This window comes from Coregonus clupeaformis, chromosome 26 (assembly GCF_020615455.1).
Source record: "Coregonus clupeaformis isolate EN_2021a chromosome 26, ASM2061545v1, whole genome shotgun sequence".
In the NCBI taxonomy this organism is placed as follows: domain Eukaryota; kingdom Metazoa; phylum Chordata; class Actinopteri; order Salmoniformes; family Salmonidae; genus Coregonus; species Coregonus clupeaformis.
Genome location: NC_059217.1, coordinates 42885486 through 42906930, shown reverse-complemented (window position 1 = coordinate 42906930; position 21445 = coordinate 42885486). Strand labels below are relative to the sequence as shown.

The 21445-nt window shown below is 41.9% G+C and overlaps 1 protein-coding gene across 1 annotated transcript in view; it reads right to left on the bottom strand.

Moving 5' to 3' along the window:
- Nucleotides 1-9633: 9633 nt before the first annotated feature.
- LOC121540816 (very-long-chain 3-oxoacyl-CoA reductase-A-like) overlaps nt 9634-21445 on the bottom strand; it is a 33668-nt gene continuing 21856 nt past the window's right edge. Inside the window, exons 6-11 of the mRNA XM_041849927.1 lie at nt 19476-19520; nt 17132-17166; nt 16108-16189; nt 14625-14690; nt 13537-13686; nt 9634-11147 (exon numbers count right to left, since the gene is read on the bottom strand). Of these exons, the coding sequence (XP_041705861.1) occupies nt 10992-11147; nt 13537-13686; nt 14625-14690; nt 16108-16189; nt 17132-17166; nt 19476-19520 (534 nt within the window). The 3' untranslated portion in view covers nt 9634-10991. The remainder of the gene's footprint in view (nt 11148-13536; nt 13687-14624; nt 14691-16107; nt 16190-17131; nt 17167-19475; nt 19521-21445) is intronic.

Below are 21445 nucleotides of genomic sequence, written 5' to 3'. Positions count from 1 at the left end.
TCATGTGTTACTTGAAATAAGTCGTCCTGGAACTTCAACTAAATTCATGGTTCCTATTTACTAATTATGCAGTCCTCAACAGTCCAACAATTTTACAGCGTAGTCCCAAAATAATATTATCTATTTAAAGCCGTAAATGTTATATCATAAATAACAAATAGTCAGAATGTGACATTGAGAGGCTGTCTCGGTTTGGTTCATATGTCCATCAAATATGTATTTATTCTGTCCACAGAGCTTGGTATCACGGAGCTTTTTGACTTTGATTGGCTCTGTTACCAGGTACCTGAACACCCTGAGGTTTAGCCTGCTTGGAGTAACTAGAGAGCTACGGTGCCTTCGGAAAGTATTCAGACCCCTTGACTTTTTCCACATTTTGTTACCTTAAAAAAAATTCCTCAGCAATCGCTACACAATACCCCATAATGAGAAAGCGAAAACAGGTTTATATACATTTTTGCAAATTTATAAAAGTTAAAAAACAAATACCTTATTTACATAAGTATTCAGACCCTTTGCTATGAGACTTGAAATTGAGCTCAGGTGCATCCTGTTTCCATTGATTATCCTTGATGTTTCTACAACTTGATGAGAGGTTGACTGGAGTGACTTCGGGCAGAGTCTCTGAATGTCCTTGAGTGGCCCAGCCATAGCCCGGACATCTCTGGAGAGACCTGAAAATAGCTGTGCAGCAACGCTCCCCATCCAACCTGACAGAGCTTGAGAGGATCTGCAGAGAAAAATGAGAGAAACTCCCCAAATACAGGTGTGCCAAGCTTGTAGCGCTATACTCAAGAAGACTCAAGTCTGTAATCTCTGCCAAAGGTGCATCAAAGTACTGAGTAAAGGGTCTGAATACTTATGTAAATATGATTTAGTTTTTTAATTTTTATAAATTAGCAAAAGTTTCTAAAAACCTGTTTTGCTTTGTCATTATGGGGTATTGTTTGTAAATATAATCCATTTTAGAATAAGGCTGTAATGTAACAAAATGTGGAAAAAGTCAAGGGGTCTGAATAATTTCCGAAGGCACTGTATATGGGTAGCCTACAAACACCTACTCAACAATAGCTTGGCAGCTAAAATAAAAAGGTCTGAATATTCAGAGAAAAATATTGAGCCATATTCTATCTCTGTTTGTGGAAGCTTACAGAATGGAAAGGCTTTCTTCAAATGTTAATATTATTTATTAGGGGTTGAAAGCGAAGCTATTGTTATTCTTAGTCTTCATTATTCCTTGACATGGTCAAATAACTCAAGCATAGATTGATAACTTTGTTAAAGTTGGCGCACAAAAACTAGAGGCCATGAGTAATTGGCCTATAGGTGGCGCTGTTTATAAGCAGTCTCACTAAAACCTTTCCTCATGCTGAACAAATTAGCCTCAAGGACCCATAAGGTCTGTCAGGATCGATTTTCCTTCATCTTGGAAATTTTGGAAAACCTTTGAAAAACGTATTCTCTTTAAAAAAATAATGTAGGCCAATGTTACATCTCTTAACTTAGTTTGAGAAAAGCTAAGGGATTGGTTATGAGATGGCTGAGTTATTTATAAAATCAGGAAATCCGATTTTACGTGCTCATTTAAATATTTTGTAAATCCACTTCACAATGGCCTATGAAACTTAAGGGTCATCAAAGACATTACCATGATGAACCATGTTAAGGTTGGCATTGATATCTTAAAGAATAAGGAAATTATTAACAATTAACTTTGACCAAGTAATGCTAATACTTAAAATAATCATTTAAAAAATCTTCTCATGGACTAAAAGTCAGATTCACTCCAAAATGTTGTCTTTGGACACATCACATAGTCCCTAAAGAGTTTGAGAAAATAACGTTGACTTCAAAAATCTTCTTCTCATGAACCATAGGACCAAATTACACCAACTTTGCAATGTAGGTGGCCCATCGTGTATTTCTTAACTTAGCTAAAGGATTGATAAAATATATCACTGTAAATCCACTCCATAGTGGCCTAGCAAGTTGAAACTTGTAATTGCTATCATGGATGTCCCTAAGATAAACCACACTGAATCTGGTATTGATATCTCTAAAAACAAGGAAACTATTAACAACTAATTCGTTGCATATGTTATGCTAATGCTCAAAATCATCTGCAATCATCTTCTCCTCATTAACCATACATCAGATTCACTCCAGATTTTGTATTTAGAAACATTACATCAGTCTTAATCATTTACACAAACAGATTTCGACAAAAGGAAGTACCAGGATTCAAAGTTGACCACAATATACCAATACACTGTAAATATTTCACGTCTTACCATTAGTCCAATTGACCCCCAGAATTGGTATATAAACTCAATACATTAAGTACATTAATGTATTCTCAATACATGAAGTACTCCCTGGCAAGTCTCTCTCATTCTTCTGTCTCTCCTTCTCTCTTCCTCTGATGTCCTTGAACCAGTTTTATGCGCTCTCCCTCTCTTTCTGCATCTGCTCGTGTGTTTCTTTCTCGATCTCCCGCTCTTTTTTCAGCTTTGCAATCTGTTTGACTTTACACTGACATTTATTTATTTATTTATTCATCTCCTTTGCTTTTCTCTCAATCTCATCATCCTCCGTTTCCCTCAAGTTTTCACATTTCTCAGATAATCTCGCCCTCTGCTTCTCTCTAACACTCCTCTAATTCATCCTCCTGTTCTCACTTTCCCCTCTCTGAGCCTCCAGACTCCTCTCTTTCTTTGACCTGAATTCCAAAACGGACTTCCTGTCACCTGATGGGTTGAATGATTGAATTGATTAAACCCCATATTCCTGTCCATGGCCTAAACCAGTAACTTAATAGCAGTATACTGTAGGCTGTCTACAATTATTAGCTATCCATTTTTTTCCTTCGTCTGTATACTGCAATTTTTTGCTGCAAATGTGTACAAGATTAAATAAAAGTAAATAGGTCTGCCTGTAGGCCTACAAAAAATAAACAACATTTATTTTTATAGAATCAGTCTTCTGTCGCCTCCTCCGTCCTTCTTCCTCAACTGCTCCCGCAACACAGCAGCCATTTTGAGGCCTGGCTCTGAGTCCAGTAGCTTATAGCTCTCCTCTCTCGGAGCTTGCTCCCTGATAAGGAACTCCTGCCGCAGCTCACTGAAGCGGGCCTCAATGCGGGCCTGAATCAGTTTGTCCTACAGCCTATGGAGCTGCTTAAGTATGAAAGCCATAGAGGTACTATGAAATTACTAGAGGGGCAAGGTCATAAACCCTCAAAGTGCCATAATGGGGCGAAAATGGCAGCCATCTTGATCATGGAGAAATCCAAAACCAGTCTAATTGGAATTAATGTCAGTAGAGGCAGAGGTGATGTATTTCCTGTTTTTACTTATGCAGGAAAATAAAAGTCAAGTGGCATGTGATTTATCAGAAAGTGTGTAACGTAATTATAGTCAACCGATTGTCATATAATTATAAATACAGTTTAAACAGCTTTTACACCAATTGTCTGTATAAATAGCCTCTAAAGATATGTAAACAGACCATAAATGTACCTGTTGCATTTACAACTTGTCGTATCATCAACTGATTTGAGCCAGTGTATGGCTGTGGATTGTATCTTTTGAATGGAATGTTGGCATATTGGCAGTTCATTTGAAAAATGAATGGAATCATTCCTTTAAAACTGGCTGGCAAGCTAGCGAACACACACAGTGCAGACAAATTCCTCGCATTCATTGTTTTACACAGTATCTTATCACAGCACTGGCAAACCATGGTTGACCAACTCCCTGACCAACATGGCTGACCTTTGGACCATCATAAGAAGGTTGGTCACCATTCTAGTATTCTGATTCCTAATTCTATGATGAATGCACTGTTCTCCTCACTCATCCAGTAGTCCTTATTCTCCACACTCATCCTGGATGGAGTCAACACATTAGAACATACAGCAAACATTTATTCTCCACTAGAGAAATCAACAACAGAATCGTACATTACAGGATCTGTTTGGTAATCCATACCCTAGCATAGTTAGATTAATCTGGAATGCTAGTAAGAGCATTGCGTTCCAAGCATCATTGATCAAAATCATAGTACAGTACGTACCTTGCGGTGAGAAAGTTCACCCACTCATCCTCCATTTTTTCTTCCCATGATTCAATGCAAAAACGAGACAGGTGTATGAGCTTGCAGAGAGGACTTAACATTGTATTTACCTGGGTTGTGTTCAGCCGGAAAAAAAGAAATGAGTCTTTCTTGGACAAGTTCAGGTTATACCTGTCTGTGGCACGTGTTTCTCTTCTTTACAACTGAACATGACCCTGAATGTAAAAGGCTCAGACATTCCAATGGACCATTAGATGTACATGTATGTACGTTTAGGGGAGGGGCTTAAGCCATAACTACATTGTTTTTAATATACACTACCGGTCAAAAGTTTTAGAACACCTACTCATTCAAGGGTTTTTCTTCATTTTTACTATTTTCTACATTGTAGGATAATAGTGAAGACATCAAAACTATGAAATAACACATTTGGAATCATGTAGTAACCAAAAAAAGTGTTAAACAAATCAAAATATATTTTATATTTGAGATTCTTCAAAGTAGCCACCCTTTGCCTTGATGACAGCTTTGCACACTCTTGGCATTCTCTCAACCAGCTTCACTATAATAATAATAATAATAATAATAATAATAATAAGCCATTTAGCAGACGCTTTTATCCAAAGCGACTTAGTCGTGCGTGCATACATTTTTGTGTATGGGTGGTCCCGGGGATCGAACCCACTACCTTGGCGTTACAAGCGCCGTGCTCTACCAGCTGAGCTACAGAGGACCACCTGGAATGAATTCCTGGACTTCACCTGGAATGCTTTTCCAACAGTCTTGAAGGAGTTCTCACATATGCTGAGCACTTGTTGGCTGCTTTTCCTTCACTCTGCGGTCCGACTCTTCCCAAACCATCTCAATATGGTTGAGGTCGGGGGATTGTGGAGGCCAGGTCATCTGATGCAGCACTCCATCACTCTCCTTCTTGGTAAAATAGCCCTTACACAGCCTGGAGGTGGGTTGGGTCATTGTCCTGTTGAAAAACAAATGATAGTCTCACTAAGCCCAAACCAGATGGGATGGCGTATCGCTGCAGAATGCTGTGGTAGCCATGCTGGTTAAATAATAATAATAATAATAATAATAATAATAATAATAATAAGCCATTTAGCAGACACTTTTATCCAAAGCGACTTACAGTCATGTGTGCATAAATTTTTACGTATGGGTGGTCCCGGGGATCGAACCCACTACCCTGGCGTTACAAGCGCCATGCTCTACCAATTGAGCTACAGAGGACCACGTTAAGTGTGCCTTGAATTCTAAATAAATCACAGACAGTGTCACCAGCAAAGCACCCCTACACCATAACACCTCCTCCTCCATGCTTTACGGTGGGAAATACACATGCGGAGATCATCCGTTCACCCACACCACGTCTCACAAAGACACAGCGGTTGGAACCAAAAATCTCAAATTTGGACTTGACCAAAAGGACAAATTTCCACCGGTCTAATGTCCATTGCTCGGGTGTCTTGGCCCAAGCAAGTCTCTTATTATTATTGGTGTCCTTGAGGAGTGGTTTATTTGCAGCAATTCGACCATGAAGGCCTGATTCACACAGTCTCCTCTGAACAGTTGATGTTGAGATGTGTCTGTAAATTTAACTCTGTGAAGCATTTATTTGGGCTGAAATTTCTGAGGCTGGTAACTCCAATTAACTTATCCTCTGCAGCAGAGGTAACTCTGGGTCTTCCATTCCTGTGGCTGTCCTCATGAGCCAGTTTCAAAGCGCTTGATGGTTTTTGCGACTGCACTAGAATAAACTTAGAAAGTTCTTTACATTTTCCATATTGAACTGACCTTCATGTCTTAAAGTAATGGACTGTCATTTCTCTTTTCTTATTTGAGCTGTTGTTGCTATAATATGGACTTGGTCTTTTACCAAATAGGGCTCTCTTCTGTATACCCCCCTACCTTGTCACAACACAACTGATTGGCTCAAACGCATTAAGTAGGAAAGACATTACACAAATTAACATTTAAGAAGGCACACCTGTTAATTAAAATTCATTCCAGGTGACTACCTCATGAAGCTGGTTGAGAGAATGCCAAGAGTGTGCAAAGCTGTCATCAAGGCAAATGGTGGCTATTTGAAGAATCTCAAATATAAAATATATTTTGATTTGTTTAACACTTTTTTGGTTTCTACATGATTCCATGTGTTATTTCATAGTTTTGATGTCTTCACTATTATTCTACAGTATAGAAAATAGTAAAAATAAAGAAAAACCCTTTAATGAGTAGGTGTTCTAAAACTTTTGAGAGAGAGAGAGAGAGAGTATATATATACACCAAAAAAATCTCAGTAGAGCGTCGAGACAACTAACGAAAAGCGCTATACAAATGTATTATTATTTCCTCAGGAGCACCTCTTAATTTTAACAGCCTTTATGACATCACATGCCATATGTTCTATTTTGAAAACTAAAATTGCCATGGTTATCTGTCTCCATGTCATGACCCCTCTGTGACATCACCCACTCTTAGCAGTAGGCCTATGTTAACGGATACCTTTTTTCTTATTTAACTAATGGCATTATCATTCCAACACACTAGAAACACAGTGTAGTACAAATATAGGCTACAATACATAGGCTATATATTATTGATCCTCACCCTAACACCCAATCCTGCTTCTTCAAACTAAATGAGCTTTTACCATTTTAGTAGCATGCCTAACATAGTTGGAAAACCTACTTTTGAAATTTGTTCTACCCCGGTGGCTGTTTATAACTTGAAAAAAATCTAAAATGCGACATGTGAAGTGTTGGTCCCATGTTTCATGAGCTGAAATAAAAGAGCAACTGACAGGTGTGGCATATCCAGAAGCTGATCATTACAGGTGCACCTTGTGCTGGGGACAATAAAAGGCCACTCTAAAATGTGCAGTTGTGTCACACAACACAATGCCACAGATGTCTCAAGTTGAGGGAGCGTGCAATTGCCATGCTGACTGCAGGAATGTCTACAAGAGCGGTTGCCAGAGAATTGAATTTTAATTTCTCCACGTCGTTTTAGAGAATTTGGCAGTACGTCCAACAAGCCTCACAACCGCAGACCATGTGTATGGCGTCGTGTGGGCGAGCGGTTTGCTGATGTCAACGTTGTGAACAGAGTGCCCCATGGTGGCGGTGGGGTTATGGTATGTGCAGGCGTAAGCTAGGGACAACAAACACAATTGCATTTCATCAATGGCAATTTCAATACCGTGCCGAGTTCCTGAGGCCCAATGTGAGGCCCATTTTTTTTAAGGTACAGTGGGGGAAAAAAAGTATTTAGTCAGCCACCAATTGTGCAAGTTCTCCCACTTAAAAAGATGAGGCCTGTAATTTTCATCATAGGTACACGTCAACTATGACAGACAAAATGAGAAAAAAATATCCAGAATATCACATTGTAGGATTTTTAATGAATTTATTTGCAAATTATGGTGGAAAATAAGTATTTGGTCAATAACAAAAGTTTCTCAATACTTTGTTATATACCCTTTGTTGGCAATGACACAGGTCAAACGTTTTCTGTAAGTCTTCACAAGGTTTTTACACACTGTTGCTGGTATTTTGGCCCATTCCTCCATGCAGATTTCCTCTAGAGCAGTGATGTTTTGGGGCTGTCGCTGGGCAACACGGACTTTCAACTCCCTCCAAAGATTTTCTATGGGGTTGCCCGGGCGGTGTGTTTGGGATCATTGTCATGCTGAAAGACCCAGCCACGTTTCATCTTCAATGCCCTTGCTGATGGAAGGTGGTTTTCACTCAAAATCTCACGATACATGGCCCCATTCATTCTTTCCTTTACACGGATCAGTCGTCCTGGTCCCTTTGCAGAAAAACAGCCCCAAAGCATGATGTTTCCACCCCGATGCTTCACAGTAGGTATGGTGTTCTTTGGATGCAACTCAGCATTCTTTGTCCTCCAAACACGACCGAGTTGAGTTTTTACCAAAAAGTTCTATTTTGGTTTCATCTGACCATATGACATTCTCCCAATCCTCTTCTGGATCATCCAAATGCACTCTAGCAAACTTCAGACGGGCCTGGACATGTACTGGCTTAAGCAGGGGGACACGTCTGGCACTGCAGGATTTGAGTCCCTGGCGGCGTAGTGTGTTACTGATGGTAGGCTTTGTTACTTTGGTCCCAGCTCTCTGCAGGTCATTCACTAGGCCCCCCTGTGTGGTTCTGGGATTTTTGCTCACCGTTCTTGATCATTTTCTAATAATTGCTCCCACAGTTGATTTCTTCAAACCAAGCTGCTTACCTATTGCAGATTTCAGTCTTCCCAGCCTGGTGCAGGTCTACAATTTTGTTTCTGGTGTCCTTTGACAGCTCTTTGGTCTTGGCCATAGTGGAGTTTGGAGTGTGACTGTTTGAGGTTGTGGACAGGTGTCTTTTATACTGATACCAAGTTCAAACAGGTGCCATTAATACAGGTAACGAGTGGAGGACAGAGGAGCCTCTTAAAGAAGAAGTTACAGGTCTGTGAGAGCCAGAAATCTTGCTTGGTTGTAGGTGACCAAATACTTATTTTCCACCATAATTTGCAAATAAATTCATTAAAAATCCTACAATGTGATTTTCTGGAGAAAAAAAAATCTCAATTTGTCTGTCATAGTTGACGTGTACCTATGATGAAAATTACAGGCCTCTCTCATCTTTTTAAGTGGGAGAACTTGCACAATTGGTGGCTGACTAAATACTTTTTTCCCCCACTGTATCTGTGACCAACCGATGCATAGCTGTATTCCCAGTCATGTGAAATCCATAGATTAGGGCCTAATGAATTTATTTCAATTGACTGATTTCCTCATATGAAATCTTTCAAAATTGTTGCATGTTGCGTTTATATTTTTGTTCAGTAGAATAAGTGCAAAGCCAAGTGGATGCTTTGAAAGGACTTACTTCTGATTAGACCTTCCAAGCCAAGTCATTGCAAACCAATAAGATATAGGCTTTCCCCACACAACTAAACATTAGCTCATATTAGTGGCAGGTGTTTCATTCAATATGTCCATCTTCAACATTAAAAAGTTATTTATAGCAAAAAGAAAAAACTCAGTTTTATCCAATTATTTTCATTTCCATGTAAGAAATACAGTAAAAGAAAACTATTTAAATATTCAGAGAAGTAGCCACTTACCACTCGTCTTGACATTGTCTGCATGCGGAATGACCAGGAAGTGATGTTGCTTTGCTGTTCTTGGAACTCTGACAACAGCGGAATCCCTGTTGTGAAATCATAAAGTGACATCATAAGAGTGATAGTCTTGCCCCCAAAATCTTGGTAAATATGGAGGGAGGGGGGGAGACACATTGGATGTGCCCCAAATGGCATGCCATTCCTCATAGTACACTACTTTTGAGTAGGGGAATAGGGTGCCATTTGGGATGAAGGAACACCAGAGAAAATATACCCAAAATACCTGTATAATCTTTATTTTATATTTGTTTTTTTACACGACCAATGAACTTAACATTGCAACCCCTTTTAAAAACAGCATAGTTCTTGTTCATTAATATCCAGAAATCATAAAAAGTCGGAGTGAAAATATAGAGCACATTGTACAGTATTTATTTATTTATTATAAAATCATAGAAACGTTCGATACAGGTGCGAAGCAGCAAGAGCGACGGGAGTACATTGCAATTCCATGCTCCACATTCCTGATACTATAAAATAGACCAACACCCATACAAACACAGTCAGAAATAGTTGTGCTTGTTGTTGTACGAAGATGCAATCTTGCACAATATAAGACATACAATCTTTGGCATCGGCAATACAGTATATGAACTGTAAGCCAACAGGGTGTATTGTCAGCTTTACAACTACTATTATGTCACTCGTTCAGAGCTCCATATAAGGACTTCAATGTGCCAGAGTCCATCTCATTGGACCAATACCAACATGAACTGGAAGGCATGTGGATGAGAATGATAGAGAAGAGTGATATGGATTTGATGGAAAAAGGTACAAAAACAACCTTACAAGACTGAGGTTGGACAACAAGTCAGGAAACAAAAAGGAATACGTCAGTGCAACAAAGACACACAAAAGGCCAACATTCATGATTGACAAACAACTCAGCAAGTCAAGACAAACAAGCGGAGGCTGGAGCGAGCTCTCTCTTACATGGGCTAGGTCTGAAAAGTGTACAAGCCATCAAATCTTTGACTATTCCGGTCCTTGATTTCTCCCTCTCAAAGCTCATTGGAGGAAGCGGTCCGAGGGGTGGGACCTTTGAGCCTCTCTTCCAATGAGCTAAGAAAGGTCTGTAAGGCAATGAGGAATCAAGGACAGGAGGAATCAAGATTTGATCGCTTGTACACTTTTCAGCCACAGTGTGTAAATGTCCCTGAAGATGTGGCTTGCTTTTACGTACATCAAATATTATAAAATGTATTTACCCCACCACCATTTCACTGCTTACAACAGCAGAGTCAACGAAAATCACCCCGGTTAAAGATGATTCTCTAAACAATTATTTTTGGTCACATAGAAAAATAATAACTATTCCCTGTGCTGAAAACAAAATACCTTTTCTTTCATTTCATTTTTGTTCCAGCCACTTTGGTTACCACTTCATTCAAAATACATGCTACAGTTACATCAATATGGGCTCAGTGGCACACTTCCACACCCTTCCAAAATGGTAAAACACAGTCAAGCGAATATTCAACACCATTATCTAATGCAGGGTTCCCCAACCCTCTGGTCGGGCTTCCCCAGACGTTTCACATCGTTTTAACCCTAAACTGGCACCCCTGACTCCATTAGTCAACTAATCATCCCGAGGAGAGGGTTGGGAAACCCTGATCTAAAATGGACATAGTCAAGGGTAGTCAGAGTACTTGAATGGTAGTTCTATGGTCAGCTTCTAGTCTCCATTTGTTGCTATGGAGTTCTTCTTACTCGCTCTTTAGCCTGTCACTCTTCCCGTTGCTCTGGTTGCCCAGATCCCTCAGCTTCCTCCTCTTCAGGTATCCGGTGCGCTGGGCTCGGTTCATCCTGGCCCCGAAGTAGATGACCAGGTTAATAGGCACCAGGACAGTGGTAAGCCAGCCCTGAAGACAACAGAGGACCAGGTTAATGGGCACCTGGACAGTGGTCAGCCAGCCCTGAGGCCAGAGGTTAGTTAGTGGACATACTACACACGGAGTATACAAAACATTAAGAACATAGACCCATGACATAGACTGACCAGGTGAACGCTATGATCCCTTATTGATGTCACCTCTTAAATCCACTTCAAAATCAGTGTAGATGAAGGGGAGGAGACAGATTAAAGAATGATTTTTAAGCCTCGAGACATGGATTGTGTATGTGTGCCATTCAGAGGGTGAATGGGCAAGACAAAATATTTAAGTGTCTTTCAACGGGTTATGGTAGTAGGTGCCAGGCACACTTGTTTGAGTCAAGAACTGCAACACTGCTGGGTTTTTCATGCTCAACAGTTTGTTTCAAGAAAGTCCACCATCCAAAGGACATCCAGCCAACTTGACACAACTGTGGGAAGCATTGGCGTCAACATGGGCCAGCAGCCCTGTGGAATGCTTTCGACACCTTGTAGTGACCATGCCCCGACAAATTGACTGTTGAGGGCAAAAGGGGGGGGCGGGGTGCAACGCAAAGAAGGTGTTTCTTAATGTTTCATATACTCAGTGTATACAATGCATTTGGAAAGTATTCAGACCTTGACTTTTTCCAAAATTGTTACGTTACAGCCTTATTATAAAATGGATTAAATCGTTCCCCCCCCCTCAACCTACACACAATACACCATAATGACAAAGCAAAAACTGGTTTTTAGAAAATTCAGCAAATATAAAAAACTGAAATATCAAATTTGCATAAGTATTCAGACCCTTTCCTCAGTACTTTGTTGAAGCACCTTTGGTAGCGATTACAGCCTTGAGTCTTCTTGGGTATGATGCTACAAACTTGTCAAACCTGTATTTGGGGAGTTTCTCCTATTCTTCTCTGCAGATCCTCTCAAGCGCTGTCAGGTTGGATGGGGAGCGTCGCTGCACAGCTATTTTCAGGTCCCTCCAGAGATGTTCGATCGGGTTCAAGTCCGGGCTCTGGCTGGGCCACTCAAGGACATTCAGAGACTTGTCCCGAAGCCACTCCTGCGTCGTCTTGGCTGTGTGCTTAGGGTCGTTGTGCTGTTGGAAGGTGAACCGTTGCCTCAGTCTGAGGTCCTGAGCAGGTTTTCATCAAGGACCTCTGTTCATCTTTCCCTCGATCCTGACTAGTCTCCCAGTCCCTGCCGCTGAAAAACATCCCCACAGCATGATGCTGCCACCACCATGCTTCACCGTCGGGATGGTGCCAGGTTTCCTCCAAACGTGACGCCTGGCATTCAGGCCATAAAGTTCAATCTTGGTTTCATCAGACCAGAGAATCTTGTTTCTCATGGTCTGAGAGTCCTTTAGGTGCCTTCTGGCAAACTCCAAGCGGGCTGTCATGTGCCTTTTACTGAGGAGTGGCTTCCGTCTGGCCACTCTACCATAAAGGCATGATTGGTGAAATGCTGCAGAGATGGTTGTCCTTCTGGAAGGTTCTCCCATCTCCACAGAGGAACTCTGGAGCTCTGTCAGAGTGACCATCGGGTTCTTGGTCACCTCCCTGACCAAGGCCCTTCTCCCCCGATTGCTCAGTTTGGCCGGGTGGCCAGCTCTAGGAAGAGTCTTTGTGGTTCCAAACTTCTTCCATTTAAAAATGATGGAGGCCACGGTCTTCTTGGGGACCTTCAAAGCTGCAGACAGATTTTGGTACCCTTCCCCAGATCTGTGCCTTGACATAATCCTGTCTCGGAGCTCTACGGACAATTCCTTCGACCTCATGGCTTGGTTTTTGCTCTGACATGCACGGTCAACTGTGGGACCTTATATAGACAGGTGTGTGCCTTTCCAAATCATGTCCAAACAATTGTATTTACCACAGGTGGACTCCAGTCAAGTTGTAGAAACATCAAGGATGATCAATGGACACAGGATGCACTTGAGCTAAATTTAGAGTCTCATACTTAAGTATTCAGACCCTTTGCTAAGGTACGTGTTTATATTTCCAAACATTAAAAAAAACCTGTTTTCACTTTGTCATTATGAGGTATTGTGTGTAGATTGATGAGGAAAAATATTAATTTAATCAATTTTTGAATTAGGCTGTAACGTAACAAAATGTGGAAAAAGTCAAGGGGTCTGAATACTTTCCAAATGCACTGTACACATTGAGGGTGTATTCACTATTCAGTGATGTGAAACTGAATGCTTCTACATGACAAACAGATCATATCAGCTCGGAATGTTCTGCACCAAACAGAAGAAAACGGACTGAAACTGGGAAGGGCTGCCTGGACTTGTCCAACAAGAAACGTTCATTTTTTGTTGTTGTTTCAAAAACGTTTTAAAACAAAAGCAAAACTAAGGGATATGAGAGTTCGGTCCGTACCATGACAGCGTGGGGGAAGTAGCCATTGGTCTGGTCCTGCAGTCCGATGGTGGTCAGCTCAGCGGCCACATAGCGCTCGGGGGTGGGCTTGTCCAGGGTGGGCTTCCTGATACGGGTCATCTTGGTGGCCACAAAGAAGGGCAGCACGCTCTAGAAAACAAAAGATGTGAGAGAGAAAGAGCGCAGCTGAAAATTAAACAATGTACATACAGCAACAGTATCCACGTTAAATAGATGACTTGAGACATCTTAATGTTTCCCAATTCTGGACCTGGCACCCACTCACACCGGATTCAAATCAAAAGGATTGATGAGGAGTTGAATAGGTGAATCAAGCGTATGAGTGCTAGGGCAAAAACTAAACAAACGTTGGTTCCTCAGGACCAGGAAACATTGAGATAACTCAACAGGTCTCAAACTGAGGTAGACCAAGAACAACCTTCGAGTGAGACATAAAAAAGAGGCAGGACTGTACGGTGTAGCCATAGCTAGCTTTGTGGAACTGTAGGACTGTACGGTGTAGCCATAGCTAGCTTTGTAGGACTGTACGGTGTAGCCATAGCTAGCTTTGTGGAACTGTACGGTGTAGCCATAGCTAGCTTTGTAGGACTGTACGGTGTAGCCATAGCTAGCTTTGTAGGACTGTAGGACTGTACGGTGTAGCCATAGCTAGCTTTGTGGAACTGTACGGTGTAGCCATAGCTAGCTTTGTGGAACTGTACGGTGTAGCCATAGCTAGCTTTGTAGGACTGTACGGTGTAGCCATAGCTAGCTTTGTAGGACTGTACGGTGTAGCCATAGCTAGCTTTGTAGGACTGTAGGACTGTATGGTGTAGCCATAGCTAGCTTTGTAGAACTGATGGAGAAGTCAGACGGCAACAAGTAGCGAACAGGGCCATGTTCTGAATGCAAACGTTGTGGAACGTTGCAGATAGAAATGCCATGAATAGAGCTGACGTGATCCCTTATCCTATGCCTATTCTACCTGCCAGAGGCATGTTTGTTCTACATAATACAATTCTACCTGAACGCTGGCCAATGTGGTGTCCTGCTGAAATGGCCCAGGTCAACAGGAAGAGAGTTCTCACCTGGACAATGATTCCCTTGGCCTTGTACTCCTCCTGAAGTCCACGAGAGAAGAAGTCCACAAAAGCCTAAAGAAACCAAGAGATTATTATTATTATTATTATTATTATTATTACTACTACTGTGTACAGACAAGGCAAGAAGGGCCTTCTATGCCATCAAAAGGAACATGAAATCCCAATTAGGATCTGGCAAAAAAATTACAATACTTCAATCAGTTATCGAACCAGTCCACTCACCAACCAAGAATTCACAAAATGGGACAAACACCCAATTGATACTCTGCATGCAGAATTCTGCAAAAGTATACTGTGTACAACTCAAAACAATGCATGCAGATCAGAATTAGGACGATACCCGCTAGTTATCAAAATCCAGAAAAGAGCTGTTAAATTCTACAACCACCTAAAAAGGAAGTGATGCCCACACATTCCACCACAAAACCCTCACCTACAGAGAGATGAACCTAGAGAGTGGTCCCCTCAGCTAGCAGGTTATGGGGCTCTGTTCACAAACACAAACAGACCCCACAGAGCCCCAGGACAGAAACACATTTAGACCCAACCAAATTATGAGAAAGCAAAAAGATAACAATTTGACACACTGGAAAGTATCAACCAAAAAACAGAGCAAATTGGAATGCTGTCTGGCCCTAAACAGAGAGTACACAGTGGCAGAGTACCTGACCACTGTGACTGACCCAAACTTAAGGAAATCTTTGACTATGTACAGACTCAGTGAGCATAGCCTTGCTATTGAGAGAGGCCGCCATAGCTTGTCTTCTCTCGAGAGCCAGGTCTGCCTATGTGCCCACAAAATGAGGTGGAAACTGAGCTGCACTTCCTAACCTCCTGTCAAATGTATGACCACATTAGGAGAGACATTTCCCCGTGATCACACAGACCCAAAGAATTTGAAAACAAATCAAACATTGATAAACTCATATCTGTTAGGCAAAATACCGTAGTGTGTAATCACAGCAGCAAGATTTGTGGCCCGTTGCTATGAGAAAAGAGCAACCAGTGGAGCACAAACATTGTAAATACAACCTATATTTATCTGCATTTATTTTCCCTTTCATACTTCAACTACTTGCACATTGTTATAACACTGTACTTAGCCAATAATATAACATTTGAAATCTCTATATTTATATTTAAAACTGTGAGTGTAATGTTTATTCCCCTTGTTTATTTCCCTTTTGTTTATCATCTATTCCAGTTGCTATGGCAATGTAAACATATGTTTCCCATGCCAATAAAGCCCTTTGAATTGAGCGAGAGTGCGCCCCCTTCTGAACTACAGCTGGAGAACCAAAAGACTTTGCTATATGTAACAAATCCTACTATGGAACATTTTATAAACACGTGTGTGGTGTCTGGTGGTGTGTGGTGGTGTCTGTCTGTGGTGTGGTGGTGTGTGGTGGTGTCTGGGTGTGGTGTGGTGTGGTCTGTGTGTATATAGATGTCTATGAGTGGCCCTTGCCTTGGAAGAGGAGTATACAGTGAGCAGTGGGACAGGGTACATGCCACTGGCAGAGGAGATGTTGAGGACCACACCTTTGGACCTGAAACACACAACAAAATGGGATGAGAGGACTTTCTTCTTGTTCTGCTATGACGTGCTGAAAGGTGCTGTGGTCTGTTTGTCACAGAATACAAGCAGACTAGTTCCACTATAAACTGCCACACACACACACAGTAATCAAAGTCACTGTTCGGGTTGCCATGGCAGCCGCTTGCTGACGTAGTTTGCGCCCCTGTTGCTGCAGTGATGTAGTGAAAACGGGGTTGGTTGGCCCCTCACCTTCCCATTGGCCCAGAGATCCCATGTGATTCGTCCGAGCCAATCTGAAGAGGGTGCACTTCGTGTGAATTGAAAAGCAGCTGGTCAGAATGGAGAACAAAGAAATAGGGCTAGAAAGGAGGAGGGGAGGAGCAGCAGCTGGGGAGGAGCAGCAGCTGGGGAAGAGCAGCAGCTGGGGAAGAGCAGCAGCTGGGGAGGAGCAGCAGCTGGGGAAGAGCAGAGGAGCAGCAGCTGGGAAGAGGGGCTGTGTATTAGTGTATCCTCTGTATAACACTGTTGTTCTAAAGCCTGTCTTCATATCATGGACATTCTAATGGAGCACATTTAGGCTTTTCTGATGTAGGTTCCAGCATTAGAATAGCCTGGGAGCCAGCCCGTTTCTGCCCTCTTGCCAACTATTTATGGAATTAGCATGACAAGGAGTGGGATGATAGCTAAACAGACTGGTACCCAGGCTAGCATTAGAAGGGGGTGGGTGAAAATCAACCACTCAGGTTGACAAAGGATTTTATTTTGCATTTGTAGTTGAAGCACTTCATGTGGATGAGTATGGCAAGAATTTGCCCGAGATGTAAAAACCCATTTAAAAAGAACTGCATCAGACTACCTAGTTTGACAGACTATCATTGGCACTAATGCAAATAAAAAGTGAATGCATGTTCCTTTATGAATGTGGCAACAGCACTAATGGCAACAAACTCACCTCTGAACCATTCTGGGCAGAACGAGACGGGTCATCTGAACAGGGGACAGGGAAAGAGAAAGGTCAATGACCTGACAAAACAGCATGGTCAGGAATCACAGTGGCTGCACCATAAACAGCATGGTCAGGAATCACAGTGGCTGCACCATAAACAGCATGGTCAGGAATCACAGTGGCTGCACCATAAACAGCATGGTCAGGAATCACAGTGGCTGCACCATAAACAGCATGGTCAGGAATCACAGTGGCTGCACCATAAACAGCACAAATGAAAGACACCATGTGGGACAATACTACATGTTCAATTTTATGCAAATATTCAATTTCCAGACAAAATTAAAATTTCGATGGACAATAAAGTTCTCTAAAAACAAACTGTTTTAAAGTCATACAGGACCGGCGAGGAACTTCAGATCCTGCAACAGATTTACCCCAGTGTCATTATGGGAGATGTATGGCATATTTCAGCCGTGTGTGTGTGTGTGTGTGTGTGTGTGTGTGAGTGAGTGAGTGAGTGTGTAGTGCATTGGTGAACACTGACAGTTTGCCGCAGGTAGCACAGCAGCAACAGTGGAGAAGGAGAAGAGGAAAGAGGGGGGAGGAAGAGGAAGATGGACGCCCGTCTACATGGCATCTGTGCCAGTGTGTCATCAATACGTTGTCGTACCACTGAAAACCCTGAACTTCGCCTCGGACAGACAAAAGTGCACACCAACCGTACACCATCACTGAAGAAATATAGAGAATGACACAAATACTAATTTTCACAAAGTCTGCTGCCTCAGTTTTGATGACGGCAATTTGCATATACTCCAGAATGTTATGAAGAGTGATCAGATTAATTGCAAAGTCCCTCTTTGCCATGAAAATTGACTTAATCCCAAAAAAACATTTCCACTGCATTTCAGCCCTGCCACAAAAGGACCAGCTCCCATCATGTCAGTGATTCTCTCGTTAACACAGGTGAGAGTGTTGACGAGGACAAGTCTGGAGATCACTCTGTCATGCTGATTGAGTTAGAATAACAGACTGGAAGCTTTAAAAGGAGGGTGGTGCTTGAAATCATTGTTCTTCCTCTGTTAACCATGGTTACCTGCAAGGAAACACGTGCAGTCATCATTGCTTTGCACAAAAAGGGCTTCACAGGCAAGGATATTGCTGCTAGTAAGATTGCACCTAAATCAACCATTTATCGGATCATCAAGAACTTCAAGGAGAGAGGTTCAATTGTTGTGAAGAAGGCGTCAGGGCGCCCAAGAAAGTCCAGCAAGCGCCAGGACCGTCTCCTAAAGTTGATTCAGCTTCGGGATCGGGGCACCACCAGTGCGGAGCTTGCCCAGGAATGGCAGCAGGCAGGTGTGAGTGCATCTGCACGCACAGTGAGGCGAAGACTTTTGGAGGATGGCCTGGTGTCAAGAAGGGCAGCAAAGAAGCCACTTCTCTCCAGGAAAAACATCAGGGACAGACTGATGTTCTGAAAAAGGTACAGGGATTGGACTGCTGAGGACTGGGGTAAAGTCATTTTCTCTGATGAATCCCCTTTGATTGTTTGGGGCATCCGGAAAACACCTTGTCCGGAGAAGACAAGGTGAGCACTACCATCAGTCCTGTGTCATGCCAACAGTAAAGCATCCTGAGACCATTCATGTGTGGGGTTGCTTCTCATTCAAGGGAGTGGGCTCACTCACAATTTTGCCTAAGAACACAGCCATGAATAAAGAATGGTACCAACACATCCTCCGAGAGCAACTTCTCCCAACCATCCAATAACAGTTTTGTGACAAACAATGCCTTTTCCAGCATGATGGAGCACCTTGCCATAAGGCAAAAGAGATAACTAAGTGGCTCGGGGAACAAAACATCGACATTTTGGGTCCATGGCCAGGAAACTCCCCAGACCTTAATCCCATTGAGAACTTGTGGTCGATCCTCAAGAGGCGGGTGGACAAACAAAAACCCACAAATTCTGACAAACTCCAAGCATTGATTATGCAAGAATGGGCTGCCATCAGTCAGGATGTGGCCCAGAAGTTAATTGACAGCATGCCAGGGCGGATTGCAGAGGTCTTGAAAAAGAAGGGTCAACACTGCAAATATTGACTCTTTGCATAAACTTAATGTAATTGTCAATAAAAGCCTTTGTCACTTATGGAATGCTTATAATTATACTTCAGTATACCATAGTAACATCTGACAAAAATATCTCATAACACTGAAGCAACGAACTTTGTGAAGACCAATACTTGTGTCATTCTCAACACTTTTGACCACGACTGTAGATGAAAAATCTATGGTATAGATATATACACTCATAGAACTGCTCCAGAAACGAGAGAACCCTTACCTGGCAAACAGAGGTCATGTTGACATTGATCATGTTGGTGATGAACTAGAATGAAGAAGAAAAGCATTAGCTTTTGCACTTAAACTTTTGAATAATTTCAAAACAGTTTTGAAAGTAGTTCAAGAGCCAAAACAGGTCCCCGTTGTATACTACGTCATTCATTTTGTGATATGTTTCACGAATTTTACAAATAGTGTGATATGTTACGAATCCAATTTGTGCAACATGTTACAAATGTTGTGATTAAGATTACAGATTGCATTTTTAAAACATTCCAAATGCAAGCAGTCTTAGTTCTTTCTACAGCTAAAGTAAAGCTAGGAACCTTGTGGCACTCAACTGGTTTCAAAAGGTGTTGGTCTCCCTGAAGCTTTTGATTTATTTAACTAGGCAAGTCAGTTAAGAACAAATTCTTATTTACAATGACGGCCTACCAAAAGGCCTCCTGCGGGGACGGAGGCTGGGATTACATTTTTTTATATAAATATAAGACCAAACACACATCACAACAAGAGAGACAACACTACATAAAGAGAGACCTAAGACAAAATAGCATGGCAGCAACACAGCATGGTAGCAACCCAACATGAAAACATCATGAGTAGCAACAACATGGCAGCAGCACAAGACATGCTACAAACATTATTGGGCACAGACAACAGCACAAAGGGCAAGAAGGTAGAGACAACAATACATGACGTGAAGCAGCCATAACTGTCAGTAAGAGTGTCCATGATTTGAGTCTTTGAATGAAGAGATGGAGATAAAACTGTCCAGTTTGAGTGTTTCTTGCAGTTCGTTCCAGTCGCTAGCTGCAGCGAACTGAAAAGAGTATAGAGTGCAGCGATGTGTCCGATAAGGAGCATTGGTGGCAAATCTGATGGCCGAATGGTAAAGAACGTCTAGCCGCTCGAGAGCACCCTTACCTGCCGATCTATAAATTACGTCTCCGTAATCCAGCATGGGTAGGATGGTCATCTGAATCAGAGTTAATTAGCCGTACTCCCAAGTACTTGTATGAGAGGACTACCTCAAGCGTTAAATCCTCAGAGGTAGTAATCACACCGGTGGGGAGAGGGGCCTTCTTCTTACCAAACCACATGACCTTTGTTTTGGAGGATTTGAAGGTTAAGGGCAGAGAAAGCTTGTTGGACACGAAGAAAGCATTTAACAAAAAAATACAGGGAGTACCAGTACCGAGTCCATGTGCAGGGGTACGAGGTAATTGAGGTAGCAATGTACAGTTGAAGTCGGAGGTTTACATACACTTAGGTTAGAGTCATTAAAACTAGTTTTTCAACCACTCCACAAATGTCTTGTTAACAAACTAGAGTTTTGGCAAGTCGGTTAGGACATCTACTTTGTGCATGACACAAGTAATTTTTCCAACAATTGTTTACAGACAGATTATTTCACTTATAATTCACTGTATCACAATTCCAGTGGGTCAGAAGTTTACATACACTAAGTTGACTGTGCCTTTAAAACAGCTTGAAAAATTGTGTCATGGCTTTAGAAGCTTCTGGTAGGCTAATTGACATCATTTGAGTCAATTGGAGGTGTACCTGTGGATGTATTTCAAGGCCTACATTCAAACTCAGTGCCTCTTTGCTTGACATCATGGGAAAATCAAAAGAAATCAGCCAAGACCTCAGAAATAAAATGGTAGACCTCCACAAATCTGGTTCATCCTTGGGAGCAATTTCCAAACGCCTGAAGGTACCACGTTCATCTGTAAAAACAATAGTACGCAAGTATAAACACCATGGGACCACGCAGCAATCATACTGCTCAGGAAGGAGATGCCTTCTGTCTCCTAGAGATGAACGTACTTTGATGCGAAAAGTGCAAATCAATCCCAGAACAACAGCAAAGGACCTTGTGAAGATGCTGGAAGAAACAGGTACAAAAGTATCTATAGTCACAGTAAAACGAGTCCTATATCGACATAACCTGAAAGGCCACTCAGC